Here is a 21,774-nt window from a genome sequence, read left to right on the forward strand (position 1 = left end):
GTGTGTGTGTGTGTGTGTGTGTGTGTGTGTGTGTGTGTGTGTGTGTGTGTGTGTGTGTGTGTGTGTGTGTGTGTGTGTGTGTGTGTGTGTGTGTGTGTGTGTGTGTGTGTGTGTGTGTGTGTGTGTGTGTGTGTGTGTGTGTGTGTGTGTGTGTGTGTGTGTGTGTGTGTGTGTGTGTGTGTGTGTGTGTGTGTGTGTGTGTGTGTGTGTGTGTGTGTGTGTGTGTGTGTGTGTGTGTGTGTGTGTGTGTGTGTGTGTGTGTGTGTGTGTGTGTGTGTGTGTGTGTGTGTGTGTGTGTGTGTGTGTGTGTGTGTGTGTGTGTGTGTGTGTGTGTGTGTGTGTGTGTGTGTGTGTGTGTGTGTGTGTGTGTGTGTGTGTGTGTGTGTGTGTGTGTGTGTGTGTGTGTGTGTGTGTGTGTGTGTGTGTGTGTGTGTGTGTGTGTGTGTGTGTGTGTGTGTGTGTGTGTGTGTGTGTGTGTGTGTGTGTGTGTGTGTGTGTGTGTGTGTGTGTGTGTGTGTGTGTGTGTGTGTGTGTGTGTGTGTGTGTGTGTGTGTGTGTGTGTGTGTGTGTGTGTGTGTGTGTGTGTGTGTGTGTGTGTGTGTGTGTGTGTGTGTGTGTGTGTGTGTGTGTGTGTGTGTGTGTGTGTGTGTGTGTGTGTGTGTGTGTGTGTGTGTGTGTGTGTGTGTGTGTGTGTGTGTGTGTGTGTGTGTGTGTGTGTGTGTGTGTGTGTGTGTGTGTGTGTGTGTGTGTGTGTGTGTGTGTGTGTGTGTGTGTGTGTGTGTGTGTGTGTGTGTGTGTGTGTGTGTGTGTGTGTGTGTGTGTGTGTGTGTGTGTGTGTGTGTGTGTGTGTGTGTGTGTGTGTGTGTGTGTGTGTGTGTGTGTGTGTGTGTGTGTGTGTGTGTGTGTGTGTGTGTGTGTGTGTGTGTGTGTACAAGAATTCATCTGTACTCAGTAGATATATCTTAAAAACACCCTGTAATTATCTACGATAATTACTTTCAGTTATTTATGTCATCAAAACAACATTACAACCTTCATTCGATTATATAAATATTGTTAGCCAAGATCACGATTCACTAATAATTGCAGAGTCAATTATAAACACTTTTCATGGTCGATGCTGAATAGGAGTTCTAAATATATAAACAGTTAAACTATAACAAGGGAATTCTTTATTACTATATGAGACATTCGTCATTCTGTTTTGGTGATCAGACGTAATATTTCCACATTAAAGATAGTGTCTTTTTTCTACACGAGATGTTCTTTGGGTGAGGTGCTACCAGCTTATACTCATGCGAGTGTAAATAAACCAACTCAACAAGTAAGCGTATCAATTATTCCACCCCTCGGATAAGGGATAACCACCCTCACCGGGAGAAGATAGCCTTAGTGCCCAGGGCTGTCATATGGCGATCCAGAACCAGGGAAGAACTCAGGACTGGTGAACAGGACAGGTATGAAGAAACACGTCAATGTTCAGGCACCTAGACCACCTTAGACAACAGTGTGGTATATGTAAAATGGATGGAGACAGCAGGCCGACGCGGAGCTGAAAATGGAATAGGATGGAGATGGAACATCGTGGGACAATGGAAAATGGACAATGCTATGGAACGTGCAGCGAGGACTTGTGATACGAACAAAGACGCGTAAAAGTGGTAAGTCCATATTAGCTATTTTTATGGTATTTCCTGATTAATATAAAGTATAAAGTATAAACATTATGTGCTACCTTAATTACATTAATATATGTTTCAAGTTTACCTATTTTTACTTAATTATTCTATTCTATTACCAATAATTATCAATATACAAAGATTTTTTTTTACCCTCATATTAAGTTATTATAGGACGCAATGATACAATTTTATATGATTTTTTTACATATTTATCAACGTATACCTTATCTTTGCTGACTTTTATTCATTTATTATTTGACTACTGATTTTTAGTACATTTTTGCAAATTTTATGATTTTAATATTTGCTATCGTAAATATACCTATCAAAATAAATATACGATATAACAAATATACGCTATATGCATAATACATTTAAATTATTATTCTAACTACTTATTTACAAGGGTTAATATAACGTTATTTATTTTTGAATTTTTATTACTACTGCAATTTTTACATATTTTTACCATATATTGACGTATTATTTTATCTCTATATTTTTACTATATATCTATATACTACATATCTATATACACCGTAAGACTATCGAATTTATATTTTCGCTAAGAAGTGCAGGAGCTGAAAAAAATTATGTATAAATGAGTAGCAACAAAGTTACTTGGGAAGATTTTGTCAAAATAGTTGAGGAAATTGCACAAGAAATAGACAGGCAAAGCAGAAGAGTCTTAAAGAAAAAAGTTCCGAAATCTAAGGACATAAAGGAAGAAGTAACGACACAGCTAATTAAAGCTTATAACAAGTTCACACAATTGACTAGGAAAAACTGGGAAGCACTTTCGGACAAACAAAGGGAATCGTGCAACAAATATTTTGGAAAAATCAGAGACAAAGTTATACGATCATTTCAAGCAGTAAATGTGAGAACAGTGGTTCCAAGTTCAATACATCAACCAATCGACAAGGAAGTTGAAGAGGAACAAAGCGATGAGGAAATAGAAGAAGGAAAAAGCGACGAGGAAGGAGAAGAAGAAATAATTAACGACGAAATAAAAGAGAAAAAAGGTGACATAAAACAAGATATAACAATATTAAACATGGCTTTGACAATCAATGAATTTTTGAATATCGCAAGCAAGATATTGCCCAACGAGTTCGATGGAAGCGCAGGGAAATTACAACCATTTTTAGACGCATTAGAACTACTTGGAAAATTGGCAGAAGGTCATGAAGACACAGCTGTAACGCTAATAAAAACGCGACTCACCAATAAGGCTAGGAACCTAATAACCACAGAAGATACAATTCCACGGATAGCTGAAGCACTAAAGAAAGAATTAAAAGGTGATAATCCGAAGAATTTAATAGCCAAATTAGCAAAAAAAAGGCAAGGGCATAGAGATGCAGCAGTGTACGCATCTGAAGTGGAAGAGTTAGCAGAACAATTAAAAGTAGCATACATAGCGGAAGGAATGCCACTTGACTTAGCAAAGAAATATACGACCGAAGCTGTAGTAACAACAATGAAACGAAACGCTAATGCAGAGAAAGCTAAGCTAATACTCGAAGCAGGTAACTTTACATCACCGCAGGAAGTAGTATCTAAATTTTTGTCGATCGATACGACTGAAGAAAATGCACAAGGAAGAGTCTTAAATTATAGGACAAACTACGAGAATAGGAGAGGACAGCAGCAATACAGAAGAGGATACCATAACAAATATGACAGAGGAAGAAGAAATAACTTCGGACAACGGAACGAAGGAGAAGCAACGGACAATCAACGAAATTATTCGAACAGAGGATACAGACAATTTAACAATCAAACATACAGAGGAAACCAGAGAGGCGGACGTAACAGGAACGTAAGGTTACTAGAAATAGAGGACAGTCAAGAAGAGCAAGAAAACCAGCAGTTGGGGTTTTGAATGAACAACAAGTTGGAAGCACACAGGCAGAAATAAAATATAACATTTACAACTTCGACCTAAACCTAACGAACTTTGTACGAATGAAAACAGGAATTCTTGAAAACACAAGCACTTTTATCATAGACACAGGAGCTGATATCTCAATACTAAAATGTTCACAAGATTTTATGAAGGAACAGGTGAAACCAAACACAAAGGCGAAAATAAAAGGAGTCACTAAAGGAGAGTTGCAAACAATGGGAGAAGTTGAGACAACACTCGAAGTAAAAGGAACTCGATTCGAACACATCTTTCAATTGGTAGAACCTAACTTTCCAATTCCAACAGACGGAATCATTGGGAGAGACTTTATTTCTAACTTTCAATGTATACTAGATTACGCAAACCTTAAAATGCACATTAAAGAGGACAACGATTGTTACATTAGTACGAAAATTCTGGATAATATAGACAATGACACCATAATAATACCGCCTAGATGTGAAATTTACAGAATCGTAAAAATTTTTCAAACGTTAAAGAAAGACAGGATAGTGGAACAGCAAGAAATACAACCAGGAATATTCATAGCAAGAGCAATTATTTCAAGTAATAATCCATACATCAAAATTTTGAACACAACGTACGAAACAGTAAATGTAGACGCAAGCACAATCAGGACGTTGGATATTAAACTATTCAATATATATAGACTAGTCAACGACAGCAAGGACAGAAAAAAAGAATTACGAGAATCACTGAAATTAGACATACCAGAATACATACGAGACAACTTAGTATCGTTATGCGAGGAATATTCGGACATATTCGCCCTAAGGCATGATATGTTAACCTGTAACAATTTCTATGAACAAAAACTAAGAGTTAAAGACCAAACTCCGGTATATATCAAGAATTATAGGACACCTCATGCGCAAACAGAGGAATTAAATCGACAAGTACAAAACCTAAGAGACCAAGGAATCATAGAACCATCTACATCCGAGTACAACAGCCCAGTAGTACTGGTACCGAAAAAAGCTATAGATGGAGGAAAAGCATGGAGATTATGCATAGATTTTAGACAACTGAACAAGAAGATAGTTACAGACAAATTTCCATTACCAAGAATAGATTCGATATTAGATCAACTAGGAAGAGCAAAATGGTTTTCAGTTATAGACTTAATGTCAGGCTTTCACCAGATACCATTAGAAAAATCATCGAGAAAATACACATCGTTCAGCACAGAAAATGGAGCATTTCAATTTACCAGATTACCTTTTGGATTAAATGTAAGCCCAAATAGCTTTTCAAGAATGATGTCAATAGCATTTTCAGGATTAACACCAGACAAAGCATTTCTTTACATGGACGATATCGTAGTAATTGGAATATCCGAAAAACATCACTTAGACAACCTGAAAAAGACATTTGAGACATGTCGAAAATTCAATTTGAAACTTAACCCAGGAAAATGTCAATTCTTTAGAAGGGAAGTAACATATTTAGGACATGATCTTTCTCAAGAGGGAGTATCACCAGACAAAGCGAAGTATGCAGTAATTGAACAATATCCGACACCTCAGACAGCGGAAGAAACAAAGAGATTTGTAGCATTTTGCAACTATTACAGACGTTTTATTAAAAATTTTGCGGAAATATGCATACCACTCAACAAATTATCGAGGAAAGGAGTAGAATTTTCGTGGACCGAGGAGTGTGAAAAAGCATTCAAAAAGCTTAAAGCATCTCTGACGAAACCACCAATTTTAAAATATCCTGATTTCAACAAACAGTTTATCTTAACAACAGACGCATCCAATGAGAGTTGTTCAGCAATCCTAAGTCAAGATTACAACGGAATTGACCTACCTATAGCATATGCATCAAGAAGTTTTAGTAAAGGAGAATGTAATAAACCTATAATCGTTAAGGAATTACTAGCGATTCATTGGGGAATTAATTATTTTAAATGTTATCTATATGGAGCACCAACATTCAAAGTAAAAACAGACCATAAACCTTTGACACACCTATTTGCAATGAAAGAACCAACCTCAAAACTCACGAGGATCAGATTAGACCTAGAAGAATATGACTTCGAGATAGAGTATATAACAGGGAAAAGTAACTACGCAGATAGTCTTTCAAGAATAACATTGCATCAACTAAAAAACCTATACATAGACAACGCCCATATACTAGCTATAACAAGAGCTCAAGCAAAAGAAAAGGAGAAAGAAGCAAGACAAACAAAGGCTGAAAGTGAACTCGCACTACAGCCAGAAGCCACCAAACAGACAGTAAGGAAGGTACTAAATAATTTAGAGGCGCATAGACTACCAATTTTGTCCTTTGGAGCAGAACTAATCTCACCAAGACTGAGCATTAGGGCCAAAAACAAAATAAAATGCAGCAAAAGCATAGCCACAGGATTGAATCATTTCGATTTAAACCAAGCGTTGGTACAGCTTGATAAGCTGGCGGTAGAGAATGCAGTACGTAAAGTAAAAATATACGTAAATGATATTATTTTTAAAATGTGCACAATTGATGAATTTATTAAAGAAGGAAATAAAAAATTGAAGAATATAGAAATATACATATGTGAAGTACCAGAAACAATAAAAGATGACAAAGAAAAACACAGATTAATAGAAGAATACCATAATCACCCGATGTTCGGAGGACACGTAGGGAATAACAGACTAATTAAGAAGCTAAAGGCAAGATTCCGATGGAAAAATTTGGAAAAAGACGTAAGAAAATACGTAAAACAATGCCACAAATGTCAAATTAACAAACCGAAAAGAACACATGTCGAAGAGTTCGTGATATCGGACACATCTTCCAAACCATGGGACATAGTATACATAGATACAATAGGTCCATTCACGAGAAGTAATGAAGGTAATAAATACTGTATCACAATGTTGTGCGAACTGACAAAATACGCGGTCAGCATACCAGTGTGCAATAAAGAAGCAGAGACAATAGCAAGAGGAATCTTTGATCATTTCATACCAACATACGGACTCATGAAGCAAATAAGAACAGACCAAGGCACAGAGTATAAGAACGAAGTAATGCAGGAATTAACAAAGCTATTAAAAATAGAACACAACTTTTCAACGGCATACCACCCACAGTCCATTGGAAGTTGCGAAAAACTACACAGAACGTTGAACGAGTACGTAAGAGCATTCATAGACGAAGACAGAGAAAATTGGGATGTGTGTTGCAGAATGTTCACATACTGCTACAATACAACCCCTAACGCGTATCATGGATACACACCGTTCGAACTGTTATATGGCAGGAAGGTTAACCTACCGGAAGACCTTACACAGGAGATTCAACCATGTTACAATATAGATGCCTACTACAATGAGTTACGATACAAACTACAAAGCGCACACGAGAGAGCCAGAACCTTCTTATTAAAACACAAAAAAGAGCGGCAAGAAAAGAATAGGCTTAAAGCGACACCACAACACTTTAAAATAGGAGACCTAGTCCTTGTAAAAAGGGAAGAGAATGGTAAGTTTGATAGTCTTTATGTAGGTCCTTTCACGATAACAGAAGTAAATAACGTTAATTGTAAAATCAGAATAGAAAACAATAAAATCAAGGAAATACATAAGAATAGATTATATGCTTACAATCCGAAAACACAGTGAGTGACAAGTGTTACGAAACAATGTTGTTAAACGAACATTTTATATTATTTATGTATTTGCGTAGGCTTAGGAAGTTTGTATATAAAATAAATTTTTTTGTATTGATTACAACACAGTATGGGTTGGTAGCACGACTTGCATATTTCCCTCCCCGTAGTCGGAAAATTCCTAAAAAGGGAAGGTGTACAAGAATTCATCTGTACTCAGTAGATATATCTTAAAAACACCCTGTAATTATCTACGATAATTACTTTCAGTTATTTATGTCATCAAAACAACATTACAACCTTCATTCGATTATATAAATATTGTTAGCCAAGATCACGATTCACTAATAATTGCAGAGTCAATTATAAACACTTTTCATGGTCGATGCTGAATAGGAGTTCTAAATATATAAACAGTTAAACTATAACAAGGGAATTCTTTATTACTATATGAGACATTCGTCATTCTGTTTTGGTGATCAGACGTAATATTTCCACATTAAAGATAGTGTCTTTTTTCTACACGAGATGTTCTTTGGGTGAGGTGCTACCAGCTTATACTCATGCGAGTGTAAATAAACCAACTCAACAAGTAAGCGTATCAATTATTCCACCCCTCGGATAAGGGATAACCACCCTCACCGGGAGAAGATAGCCTTAGTGCCCAGGGCTGTCATATGTGTGTGTGTGTGTGTGTGTGTGTGTGTGTGAAAAAATGGCTTGGATGCGAGTCCGTTAGCCACAGATTTTTATTTTATTTTTACCTCAATTTATTAGTTTTGTTATATTTATACGTATTTCACTTAAATGATTATATTTGTTTCTTTCAAGTAGTTTATGAGTAATTTAAATATTTCCATTTTATGACAACTTAGTAGATATTCTTTACTAATTGGAAAATGAACTTGTGTTTGTCGTAAATTGTAATAATTGATTTATATATCTCTCGTTAATTTTGCATTCCAAGAAAATATGGTTTAAATCTCTAATCGAAACATTATCACAAAAACATACTGATGAATTAATTATTCCTAATTTGTGCAGATGTGCCTCATATTTCCCGTGTCGGGTTTTTAATCTGACGATAGTAGAAATATCTTGCTTTGGCAGGTTATATTTAAATATGTATTCAGGTGGCGGAGGAAGTTCTTGATGTAAAGAAAAATATAAATTTTTTGACATGCTTTTGTAAAAAAACAAAGGGGTTTTTGATATTGTATTGCAAAAAACTCTTCGGGATTTCATCAATCGAAGTTTAAAGAATATCTACCTACCTTGGCAACATTGAAATTTTCAGTTTTTCACATAGTTTTTGAGGGTTAAAAATGGCCGATTTCGCAATTTTTCAATTTTTAATCGCTTATATGTCAAAAACTATCAACTTTAGAGAAAAGCCACTAAAGACATTTTCTATTTGGAATGATCCAAAAAACTAAAAAAAAATTTGTTCCATGCAAAAAAAATAATTTTAGGAAAAAAACAAAAAAAAAAACGTTTAAAAAATTTTTGACCAACTTTTGGTCCTGGCAACATGCAAATTTGTTAAAAGGGGTCCTTTTTGAGTAAGATTGTGCAAAAAATCCGAATTAGAATATTTTTCCTAGCGGATGCGCAGCGGCTTTCTGGACTACATACAAATTTTTGGCTTCACAGATACCATAGATTTTTTCGATTTTATTTTTCTTTTAGAGAAATTTTAATTCAAAAAATCTGAAGAAATTTAAGAAGATGTATCTTTTGAATACAAAACAGCCTGATTTTGTTCAGATCTTTATATTGAAAATTTAAAAAAATTTGAAAAAAAAATTGGAAGTTTTGTATTCAAAAGATACATCTTCTTGAATTTTTTCAGATTTTTTAAAGCAAAATTGCGCCCAAAAAAATAAAATCGAAAAAAAAATTTTCTTTTCGATTTAAGAGGTTTTCTATGGCATCAGGGAAGCTAAAAATTTGTATAAAGGCATGAATTTGTATCCTTTATCGTAAGCACAAATCGCAGTACTGATCGGTGCGGGGGTATTTTTAACAATCTTATCCCGCTGTAGCCTTTGTAACAAATTTTTGTCGAGTTTTATTTTTTAAGTATTTTGTAGCTAAATAGGTACTAATATCAATTTTTTCTGTCCCTTTACCTGAAGTCTTTTTACCCTTTACATAGAGAGGTCCTAAATTATGGAATAAATTCATTTTCTTTAAAATGGACGACTATAGAGAAAAATCCGGAAACAGGTCGATTTTTGTTTTTAAATTACAACTTTTTGACATATTTATATTTCATACTAGTGATGTCATCCATCTGAGCGTGATGACGTAATCGATGATTTTTTTAAATGGGAATAGGGGTTGTATGGCACCTCATTTGAAAGGGTTTTCAATTCTCTATTCAGTAATATAAACAATAATATTATTATTTATATAGGGTGACCAATAAATATTTTTTGAATTAAATTAATTCGCGCAAAAAGAAGAATGTATGCAATTTATTTAACTCAAAATACATTATAGTGCTGTCAGCAAATACAAAACAAAAGAATGTGTGTGTACTTTATACGCACGTAAGAAGTTATACTTCTACTACATATTATGTAATTTTTAAGACAATACCAAAAATTTAAAAAAATAAAAGAATAAAACGCACACAAACACATTGAAAAATGCCACAAAGAAGAAATGATTTCTGAACGATAATAATTGTTGGCAAAAATTTTAAATACGCATTTTCTGAAAAAAAATTATATAACAAATATACTTACAATCATAAAATGCATAAAAAAAAATAAAAACTTGCATCGGGAATCAAACCCGTGAATTTCGTGGCGCTTTGATTCGTAATCGAAGCCTATACTCACTCGTCTAATTCCACATTATTTGTCATGTGGAAAAATAGGGTAACTAAACGTTTTACTGTTTGACAGTTGTTTTGAATATAATTAAATTATGTAGTTTAAATTTTGTGGAAGAAAATATAAAAATATAACAAAACAGTAAGAAAACAATATATTAGATGAAGATTGGTAGAACTTTTGTTGGTAATCAAATTAAGTATGTAAATCAAAGCATTACATACCTACTAGATAAATAAATCTACGCCAAAAAATCATAATTTAAAAATAAAAATCAGACCTAATTTGGGATTTCTCTCTAAAATCCCCATTCTTGAGAAAATAAATGTACAGTAGAGCGTCGATTATCCGAACGTCGATCAACCGAACGACCGCTTATTCGAACTATCGACTCCCGCGTCCCGCACTCGAATACCGAGCAAACGTTAGTAATTGACGCTTAAAATATCTTCAATTTTCTTCAATATTGTATCCAAAAATAATTATGTTGTTGCAAAGACTGCACTTTTTTGTTTAGTTGCTAGTTGTCATTATCAAGATATAAATAAATATGTAGGTATATAAATATGGCTTTTATTCACTTGTGGATAAATATGTATGACTATAAATATGTATCAATATATTGTAGTTCAATTATCCGAACAAATCGGTTTTCCGAACACCTATGTCCCCCAATTAGTTCGGATAATCGACGCTCTACTGTATTTCAACCTAATCCAAATGTATAATTACAACATGATTATAATAAAAACTAGTTACCAAATTAGAATGAGTTTTCCTTGTCCAAAATAGTCCAAAAGTCCAAAAATATAGGTATATGAAAACTATTTAAAAAGGCAGTATAACTATTAATTAACTTTTGTTTGTTGTTTCTTTTCACACAAGTTTTAAAACGCAACAACCATAAATAATCTAACTACAGCTGTGCCACAGCCGCCATATTGAATAATTTTTGACATGTCATTTGAACATCCAATCAGAACAAAGTTATAATGCGCATGCGCCGGGATCATAGGTTTTAACATATAAAAATTCACCCTCATATCGCCGGTAAAGAAGTATAACTTCAAAAAAATGTTTATTTGACAAATAAACATTTCTTTCCGCTTAAATTAAATCACAAACAGCCTCCCACCTACCACTTGGCAGTTTGAACATTTAATTTAAGCGAAAAGCAAGGTTTATTTGCCAAATAAACATTTTTTTTCTATTTTGTGACAGCGATAGAATGTATTTTGAGTTAAATAAATTGCATACATTCTTCTTTTTTCGTCAATTAATTTATTTCAAAAATTATTTTTTTGGTCACCCTGTATAAATAATGATATTAATGTTTGTATTACTGAATAGAGAATTGAACGCCCTTTCAAATGAGGTGTCACAAGACCCCTATTCCCATTTAAAAAAATCATCGATTACGTCACTACAGATGGATGACGTCACTAGTATGAAATATATGCCAAAAAGTTGTAATTTAAAAACAAAAATCGACCTGTTTCAGGATTTTTCTCTATAGTCGTCCATTTTAGAGAAAATGGTCCATATTCCATAAGTTGGGACCTCTCTGTATATGAATGTGACATTCTTTTGCGAGCGAGCGTAAATATTACGAGAGTCTATGCCTATTACTCTCCTATTGGGTAACCCACTTGTGAACGGAAGTAGCTCAGCGGCAGATTACTGGCACGAGTTCAAATTTCAGCACTAACAAGATGTGCATTTCTAAAACTGATACGAGCCGTTCACCGTTCGGAGGGTACGTTAGGCCATCGGTCCCCCTGGGCTAGTGTGCATCGACAGTAGCTACTTCAAAAAGGGTTAAAGACTTAGATTAACGAAACCGGTTCGGTAACGAAACCGAAATCGTCTTCGTTAATCTAAGGTTAAAGATCATTAGCGCCACAACTTGTCCGAAAAGGATATCCCGGAAAAAATTACATCCCATACGATATAATTATTATTATTCAGTAACATCTAGAGTCGGATAATGACACTATAGACGACCAGTGCTAGTCTCGATTAAAGTAGATATAGTTTAAAATTGTAGGCACTATAAGTTCTCAAAAATGCGAGATATACGAGAGAAAACCACCAACGATTCTTGAAGTTAAAAAAATAGTAGGCATAAAAAAAACTTTGTTCCAAGTTTGAAAAAGTTGTATGTGAAATTATAAACATCTAGAATTCTTTCGAAGTTTGCAAAAGTTGTTTAAACAACATCTATAACTGCACAAATGACTATTAGCCCAGTAAATGAACGGGAAATATGGCGATACCGTGTAATTTTCAGGGTCAACTCTGAATTGCATGAAAATTTGGATTTATGTTCTACTTACCCTCCACTTCAAAGTTGAACTTGTGCGGTTGGTTGCTTTTGCTTGGCGGTTACCCACTTCTCGAGGGTGAAAGAACAAACGTGTTAAAAGTGAAATGTCAAATTTTTGAAAGCAAACGTCAAAATATTTGTATTTCCTTTATTAAGATTAATATTAATAGTACAATTTGCGTAATTTGAAAAATGAATTTCTTCACTGCAGCTTTACCGTTTGTAGAAAAAATGTTATATGATATACGTGTTAAAAGTAGATTTTTAACGCACTCATGTGAACCTTCACATGCCTGCCTTAAAATTGTACTTTTAGCACTTATGTATATCATAAATAACTATTAAGTAGGTAAGTCAGTACTTCTTTTCGAGTTATTTGTGAATGAAAATGTTTATTTTTCGACAAAAAAAACACGTTTTCAGGCAGTTTTTCGCAAATAACTCAAAAACTAAGTGTTTTATCAAAAAAAAAATAAATTCTAAGCAAAAATGTAGTATAGAAGAACACGAAACGAGTTGTGTATTCGAGAAGTCTATAGACAAAAGCAAAGTTGTAACTCATGAAAAAAGGTTCTTATTCGTCAAATTCCAATTTGAATAGTTGAATAATAGTGAAATAACCAAAAATAAAGCAGTTTTCGGGAAAACCCCACAAAAACAAGTGTTTAAAAAAATCTTTTTTTATTTGTTATAAAAGTTTGTAGCATCAATACTAAGCAAGTTACGCTCAAAATAAAGTTTTTTATCCCTTTTTTTACCCTTTTTTTTGGTAAAAAACAATCATGAAAATCTCCCACTATTTAGCACCCCAAATGCAATTAATCGTTAGCCCTTTACAAAAATATTACTTTACTTACGTATTTTTAATATGATCTGTAAGTTTCACCGGTTAGGAAAAGGGCTTAAACGAATCACTAATCACGAGTGAATGCAAACTTTGAACAGCCATATCTTCTAATTTTTGTCTTACAGAAAAACAAAAAAAACTATCATATTTATAAAAGCAAAACCTACATATTTTACTGTTTGAGATATTTCGTATTATTAATCGTATCATTAAAAAAAGACCATTTTTCAAAAAAAAATGTAACAAAATTTCTTTTTACTATAAAACCAAATTGTTTTCAAAAATAAAAAAGGCACCGGTCTAACTTACAGATCGTATAAACAATAAACATACATGTAAAGTAAATGGTAAAGCGACAACGATTAATTTTCTTTACGGTGATAATAAGGGGGAGATTTTCATGATTTTTTTACCAAAAAAAAGGGGCCAACTTTTTTGGCGAGTACCTCGCTTAGTTTTGATGCCAGAAACTTTTGTAAAAAATAAAAATAAACACTTTGAAAAATTTAACAAGTTTTTTCTTGAAAATTGCTTTTATTTTTGTTACTTCACGTTGAAATATTCGATTTGGAATTTGACGAATGAGAATGTACTTTTTATGAGCCTACAACTTTGGCTTTACTGGGTTTGTAGACTAATCGGTACACCATTCTTTTTTCGTCTTTTATAAGTTACATTTTTGCTAAGAATTTTTTTTTGATAAAATATTTACTTTTTGAGTTATTTGCGGAAAACCGCCTAAAAACATGTTCTTTTTTGTCGAAAATTAATTAATTTCTATCACAAATAACTCGAAAAGTATTGACTTAGTTAAATTCTATAGAATGAAAGTTTCTTAGAAATAGTCAATTTATCCATTTCCGCATTTATTTTCAACGCGCGTTTTTAACCCCTGAGACTGTCACCCCCAACTAAAAGCAACGAACGGCACAAGTTCAACTTTGAAGTGGAGGGTAAGTAGAACCTAAATCCAAATTTTCATGCAATTCAAAGTTGACCCTGAAAAATTTTAAAGCCTGACACCCTGAAAAAAGTTTGATCATCATGGATCAAGGTTTTTAACCGTAAGTGAGTACGAAACATGTCAGTCTTTACAATTATAAGCCGTCCTGCCAGTCTGTTCTATTCTTTCCTTAGGGACTATTTTATGGTTCCTTTTTTATATATAATAAATTCCCGTCTAGCATCTTGGTATCGGGATTACAATAATAACTTAGATATTGTGTACAAATTCGCGCCATTGATTTCTATTTTGTGTAAGTATCTCTCTTCCTTGTGGTATTTCCTCTCGCTTCCCAAATTATTTTTACTGGTCTTCTATCGTCTAGTCTTTGTAAAAAAGGTCCCCACCAGCTGATTTGTCTTTTTTCTATGAATTCTAGGATTGATTACACCTCCAGATCTTCTCTTATCATTTCTTACCCTGTCAAGTCTTGTGACTCCTCTTGTTCTTCTTAGTTACTTCGTTTTCGTCGCTTGTATTCTGCTCTTCTGTCTCTCTGTTAATGTCCACAATTCGCAAACAAAAGTAAGTAAGTATGGGTTTATATCTTGCCTTAAATACTTTCATTTTTGTACTTTGCGCTATTTCCTTTTTTCCTATAAAAGTTGTGTTCATTGCATAATATGAATTTATTGCTTTCTCTATACGTTTATCGATTTCCAAATCTTGTTGTCCTGAATCTTCTATTTTTACACCTATAGGTATTCTAAGCATTCTACTTGTTCTATATGTATACCGTTGATCTATATACTTATTCATATTCACGTTTTCTTTCGTTTCAGCCACTACCATTACTTGTGTTTTTGTTATGTTTAGTTTCATGCCATTTTCTTCTAGTATTTCATTTCTCGTTTTTAAATTTTCTTGGACGTCTTTTTCTTTTGCTGTCATGATAACGATGTCAATATTTCTAATATTTCAATCGGTTGCAAATTTTTGTATCCTACAAATAGGTGTTTTATTCTCTGACTACATTTTTTATTTATTTCCTCCATAAATAACGTAATCAATGTTGTTCCCCCTCCCTGTCTTAGACCATCTTTTGTCACTCCTTTTTTTAATTGCGATGAATATCAAGAATTTCTTTTAATTTGGATGCATATGCATCCGCCCTTGGGTTCGTAAATATTCCGTAGTCTTAAGTTCATAGATATTCCGTAGTCTAAGTTCATAAATACAAATATGTGACACAAAGAAATCTATTGAATATGCAGCTATTGCAAGAAAACGTTTATCCCCCATATAATCTGATGAAGTTACTAGTTTTGAACAAACCGTCAATACTTTGAGATTCTTCTAGATTATGTTAAGTCGTGTAAATTGAAACTTTAGATTAGGTATAGCTTTGCTATATTTGCCCTATCTCCCTGGTAATAATACCCCCTATCCCTACTTAGTCTGTGGTTAGTCACCCTGAACGACCTGGGTGCGAAAAGTTTTTTTTTCCCTTCCCTACCCTTGATTGTTGGATTAGATTCGTAATGGTCTTAGTGTATGACAGGTTTGGTTACGCATTGATTTTAAGAAGTGTTGCTGGCTAAATGGGCGCAGTTCCCAAAGGCCATAAAAGAAGAAAAAAAGTTCATAAATACAAGTAGATATTTCGTCTACACAATAAGTACAACCTAATACAATTTTGAAACAATATTTATATCAGTTTTTTCTGGGATACTCTAGTGACCAGTGGCGGATCTACGGGGAGGAAAATGGGGAAATTTTCCCCCTGACACAGTCCAAAATTAAAGAAAAAAATTGTTGAAACATAAAAATATATTAGCTGGCATGCAACTTAGACCACAGACAGACAAATTCAACCCAATAAACACGCTAGTTAGGAAAACTAAGAAAACTTATTGCATATATACGTTATGATTTATGTCTTTTATGTAGTTTCGATTTATTTATTTATGTCTTTTGGTTGGTGTTTCATTGGATGTTCCCGCCCCCCCTCCCCCTCTATGGTAAATTTCCCCTCCCAAGGCAAATGTCTAGTTTCGCCACTGCTAGTGAGACAAGTATCGTGATTTTGATTTAAACAGAACTTTTTATTTTCTAGGTGCCTTCCCGTATCCCAAGACTCACAACAATTTCGTGCTGTACGATCTTAAGCTCGGTAAAAGACTAGAAAGACCTAAGGTGTGTACGGACGACCTATATAAGTTAATGATGAAATGCTGGAGCGAGAAACCGGACGACAGACCAAACTTTAGCGATATCGTAGAGCACCTTGATACAAAGAAGAAGAAGATATACGTAGACTTTAATACGTTGAGCCCGACGTACATTTTCCCTCCTGTACAAGAGCCAGAGAGTACCTGATAATATTTTTGAATTTGAGAATAGACTGATTTTATTTTTGTACATATTTTTTAAATAGTTGCTTAAATATAGTTAGGTATTATAATTAAGGAATAAACAGTAGAGATGATCTTAATATAACTAATACAAATCTCCTTTACACCCTATTTCCTACATATACCTAATTTACACGATCTTGTAGAGCAATGAATCTACAAGATACTTATTCCAAAAAAATAAGAGAAAGAAGCAGAAACATATAAATATGTCAGAAGGTGGAGTCGAAGAAAGCTAAGCAAAAATTAAAGCCTCATCTAAGAAAATTCTTGGTGAAAGAAATATAAATAAAACTAATCGTTTCCAAGGCGAAGAAGTCCATGGTTTCGTACAGAAGTGAAGAAAAGATGTAAAGAGAAGAAAAAAGCTTACATGAAATACATTTCAACCAAAACACAAGAAGCATACTATAATAGGGAACTTGCACATTTTTTTATTAGATAATAATGTTCAGTTTTGTCTAAAAATGAGATTTCCAAAATTTCACGCTTCAAAAACTCATAATAACTTTGAATGCAAAGTCTTCGGTATTTTAAAATAGTTCAAACGACCCGTGACGTCACATAGTTTAACTATACAGTAAACACCACCATACTAGACACACAGGAACATTGAGCTATTACAGTCCTGGACCATTCACTCGTTGCAATGTTTATTTTTATGTCTTGTGACCTTTAGAACGTCAGAAAATGTATACAAACTGAACATTAGCATAGAAAGTTGACAAATAATAGGTCTGGATCCCGCGTATAAAAAAAGTTGATTAATAGCAAGCTGAAAATTTGTTAATAGCTTAAGGGTGTCTAGTCGGACAAACTTTGATATATGGAAACACTGGAACACGGGAAGTTTTAATTGTGGAACAGGTTAAAAATTTGGAACGGTCATACCACGAAAACGTCACATGTATTTTGTCCGACAGAACTTATAATTGATTTGTTAAGCGGTAAACATACCAACGCGATCTCGACGCGATGGCGTTCACGATGGCGATCTCGATTCAATTCGTCTACTTGTTTGCTTCAGACGAGTTGGATCGCCATCGCCATCGTGAACGCTATCGCGCCGTTATCGCTTCGGTGTGTTTTCCGCTTTACCCTTTCATTAAACCCTAATGCAAAAATCAGACTGCTATTTATCACCAAATGGCAGTGGCGGCTGGTCAGAGGAGGCAAGGGAGGCTTAGCCTCCCCATAAATTTTTTACACACGCTACACTGTTCTGTTTACTTTTCTATTTTGCTTCGCGTTAGAGATATCGCAAAAAGTTATTTGAACAAGTTGTTCCAAATAATATTCTAACCCCACATACCAAATTTCGGCACAAAATTCGCACTTTTAGTTTTTTCATTATTTGTAGTCGGGATCCTAAAATCGCAGAGGAGGCTGCTGGCCGGAAAATCTCACTTGCTAATGCTCCGCGTAGCCCAGCAGCGTTTAAGGATGGTTTAAGGAGACCCGGTCTCCTTAGAGCTGCACAATCGCTTAACGCACACGCTGCCCGGAGATCGAGCAAGTGAGATTTTTCGGCCAGCAGCCTCCTCTGCGGATTTTAGGATCCTGACTATAAATAATGAAAAAACTAAAAGTGCGAATTTTGTGATGAAGTTTGGTATGTGGGATTAGAATAATATTTGGAACAACCTGTTTAAATAACTTTTTCCGATATCTGTAATGCAAAGCAAAATATCGGTAATTTACCGTGTTTTTGCATTCGCAAAGTAAGCTGCTTTTAGAATTAAAAAATCAGTTGAGTATCTTAAACAATGTAAACCTTCAACCTGTATGGATTGCAAAACTTCAAATCTGTATTTATTTTGATATGCATGCATATCTACTTACAGAGATAGAATTGTTAACAGATAAACGACACAAACTTTGGTAATACACTTTTACAATTATACTAATTATTTTTAAAATGATATTATATTATGAAATAATTATGAATTATGATGATATTATAAAATGTAAATAAAAAATGGTCAAAAAAATGGGGCCTTAAATTAGATTTTTTTGGCGGATTTTTTTTTGCTAGTGCAAATTTGTCTAGATAATTTACAGTTAGGTATAGCCTCCCCTATTGAAAAAATCACGAGCCGCCACTGCAAAATGGGCATTTTAATGAGTGTAACGAGTGTAACACGTAGAATATGTCAAATGACAGGAATTATGACAGGTGATAAATAGCAGTCTGATTTTTGCATGAGAGTTTAATGAAAGGGTAACAAATCAATTGGAAGTTTTGTCGGACAAAATACATGTGACGTTTTTGTGGTCTGACCTTTCCAAATTTTTAACCTGCTCCACAATTAAAACTTCCCCTGTTTCAGTGTTCCCATATATCAAAGTTTGTCCGACTAGACACCCTTAAGCTCTTAACAAATTTTCAGCTTGCTATTAATCAACTTTTTTTTCATACGTGGGATCCAGACCTATAATATAATTTTGACGTTTATAGTTGTCATTTTGTTAAAGTTGTAAAAGTTTTAAAGTAGGTATTGTAATATTCTTGGTGTTTGAATAAAGTTATTTTAAATTAGAGTAATAATACTATTAATTAATGTATATTTTGTATGGAAAAATAATTATTTTATATATTTTCTTGACAGTTACATGACAGCAATGAAAGTCACATCTGAGAAGGGACCGGATTAGCCCATAAGCATAGCAATTAGGTACCTACCCATGTGTCTAGTACGATGGCTTCTTCTTCTTTTTTAGTTTATTGGCCTCCACCTACTTGGTATTTGGCCAGCTCGTCGTTTCGGAATAAAGGAAAAATATTTATATTCTAATGACATTTATCATATGTCATTGTAATAATATATACCAGTTTGTTGAGATTGGAGTTTAATACAGTTTTTGAAGGAAAGGAAAGAAGGTTTACTATGGAAAATAAAACCATTTTGTAAAAGTACAAATTTTCTATGAATAGTTCAAACGATCAAAAACACTTGTAACGACACATAACTGTATTTTCTACTGACGTTTATAATGTCTAATTTAAAATTATATACAACTTCACGATACAACTTTGTTTACTTTGTTGGTGTAGAATGTAAACACATAACCCGATGACGACACGGCGCGTTTTCGGCTGGATGGTATAATTTGAATTTTTAATCGTCTTTAGGGGCCAAACGTAAGACAAACAAAACTTTTTGTCTTTGATACATGTTTTAAATTATGTTCTGTTTTGATTTATAACATTTTCTTCGAATTTAAAATTTTTTGTAAGTTCCCTATTACACGACAATACGAAATGAAACACACCCACTTTAAGAAGAATAAAAAATGATCACTGGGAACGTCCTTGAAAGAAATTGAAACATTTTTATAATAAGCAAGAGGATATATGGCGCTTTCTAAGAAACCAAAGAATGGAGGTAAAGGAACTAATAGACTCAAGACATAGAAACGGATAGGTACATGAATTGACTTTCCAAAAAAAAAGATCTATGCAGAGGAAGAGCAAATAATGCTAGGACTGATAACACTAGAAATGACCACAATTGAAGAAATTAATACACAGGAAGTTCCAGAAACATTTGAAAAGCTGCAGGTAAAGACGGATTCTTCTTCTGTACATGCCATATCAGAATTATCCGACATTGATGATCACCACTGCGAAGGCTTCTTGATTTTCTGCAACATATAGTAATTGTCCTGCATTGGATATCTGAGTCCATTCACGAATAATTTTGTTTTCTTGCTACACTTTTACGGCTCTCTATTTTGCCTTTAAATATCAATTGTAGTACTCTATATCGATATCCCTCACTATATGCCCCAGATGTTTAACAATATTTAGCAGTTCCTTTTCTTTGTTGACCCTACATAGTGCTTCCTCATTAATTTGTCTTGCTGTGTAAGGTATCTTCAGCATCCACCTATGAATTCACGTTTCGAATACTTCAATTTTATTTATGGTCGAAGCGTTAGTTTCTACACTTCTGTACCATACAAGTACAAGTACCTACATTGCAAGTCATTGCTGGTCTGCGTTTATTTCTATGTCTGGATAAAGTTGGTCCGTTCTGACAATCCCAAATCTTTCATTTTGTGACCTTTTTCACCTTGGACTTCATTTAATTGAAGCTCTGCATCTGGATGTGGGTTACTACTGACGACTAAAAATTTTGTAATTTCTGTTATAAAATGAGTTAGGTGAGCTAACTAAATGACCAACAACGATTATAATTCACTCAATTACAGGACAATAGGAAAACATTTTACTTGAACATAACATATATAACTGACATTATATTATCTATTTCTTGACATTACATTACAACTTCTATACTGTCATTATTCGCGGTGTGCAAGTACTTGGAAAGGGAAACGAGAAACGACCGTGCGCGAGTCGCGGAGAAATATTGCAACTATCTTAAATAACTCATATTAGGTGCGTTCGCGGGAGCCTGTCGAGGACTAGTCGGCGACAAATTAGCAGCAAAACGCATGCGCACTTTAAAATTATATAAATAATATCGTTAATAGATAAATATACAAGGTATATTTTAATATTATAATTTAATAATTAGTTATTAATATTAATTAAAAGTAAATATACCTTGTTTATGTATCTATTAACGATATTATTTATATTAAATGAGGTTAGAAATTGTCGGCGACAATTTGTCAACTGTACCCGCGAACGCACCTCATGTCAATTGAAATTGTCAAATTGACGTATATTTCATACCTTCTGTCATTGACTTAGAAAAATTATATATTGCTCCACAATATTGATATGATATGCAATTATTATATAAAGGTAAATTTAATTAATTGTATTTTGCTTGCAATACTGCATTTTAATAACGGATTTTATTTACTGCATACAATTGTTTACGTTTGCTAAACATAACCTGCATCTTATTTTTTTCTTCTTATTATTTTTTTGGACTATGGTCTTGACAATTATCCAGCAACCAGGACTAATATAATTGGCCAATATAATTAAAAGTGCGAATAAAAGTACAGAGCGTAGAAATAGAGGTCGCTTTGCCGAACTTGCACGGTCCCATTGTTAACGTTGTATATTGCAACACTCTCCCTCAACGTGACAAGTAGATAAGCCAAACAATTTTGGTTTCTTTCTAACACGCACATTGTAACGCTTAGATTGTTGAACACCATCATCGCTTCTTTCTTCTCTATTCACTTCTTGATTTTC

The 21,774-nt window shown here is 33.9% G+C and overlaps 1 protein-coding gene across 1 annotated transcript in view; it reads left to right on the forward strand.

Annotated features, from left to right (window-relative positions):
* Window positions 1–16,680, forward strand: part of LOC126879060 (platelet-derived growth factor receptor alpha) — a 289,178-nt gene extending 272,498 nt beyond the window's left edge. The window contains exon 18 of the mRNA XM_050641955.1: window positions 16,298–16,680. Coding sequence (XP_050497912.1) covers window positions 16,298–16,560 — 263 coding nt within the window. The 3' untranslated portion in view covers window positions 16,561–16,680. The remainder of the gene's footprint in view (window positions 1–16,297) is intronic.
* Window positions 16,681–21,774: the final 5,094 nt, after the last annotated feature.

The sequence above is a fragment of the Diabrotica virgifera genome, chromosome 1, assembly GCF_917563875.1.
Source record: "Diabrotica virgifera virgifera chromosome 1, PGI_DIABVI_V3a".
NCBI lineage: Eukaryota > Metazoa > Arthropoda > Insecta > Coleoptera > Chrysomelidae > Diabrotica > Diabrotica virgifera.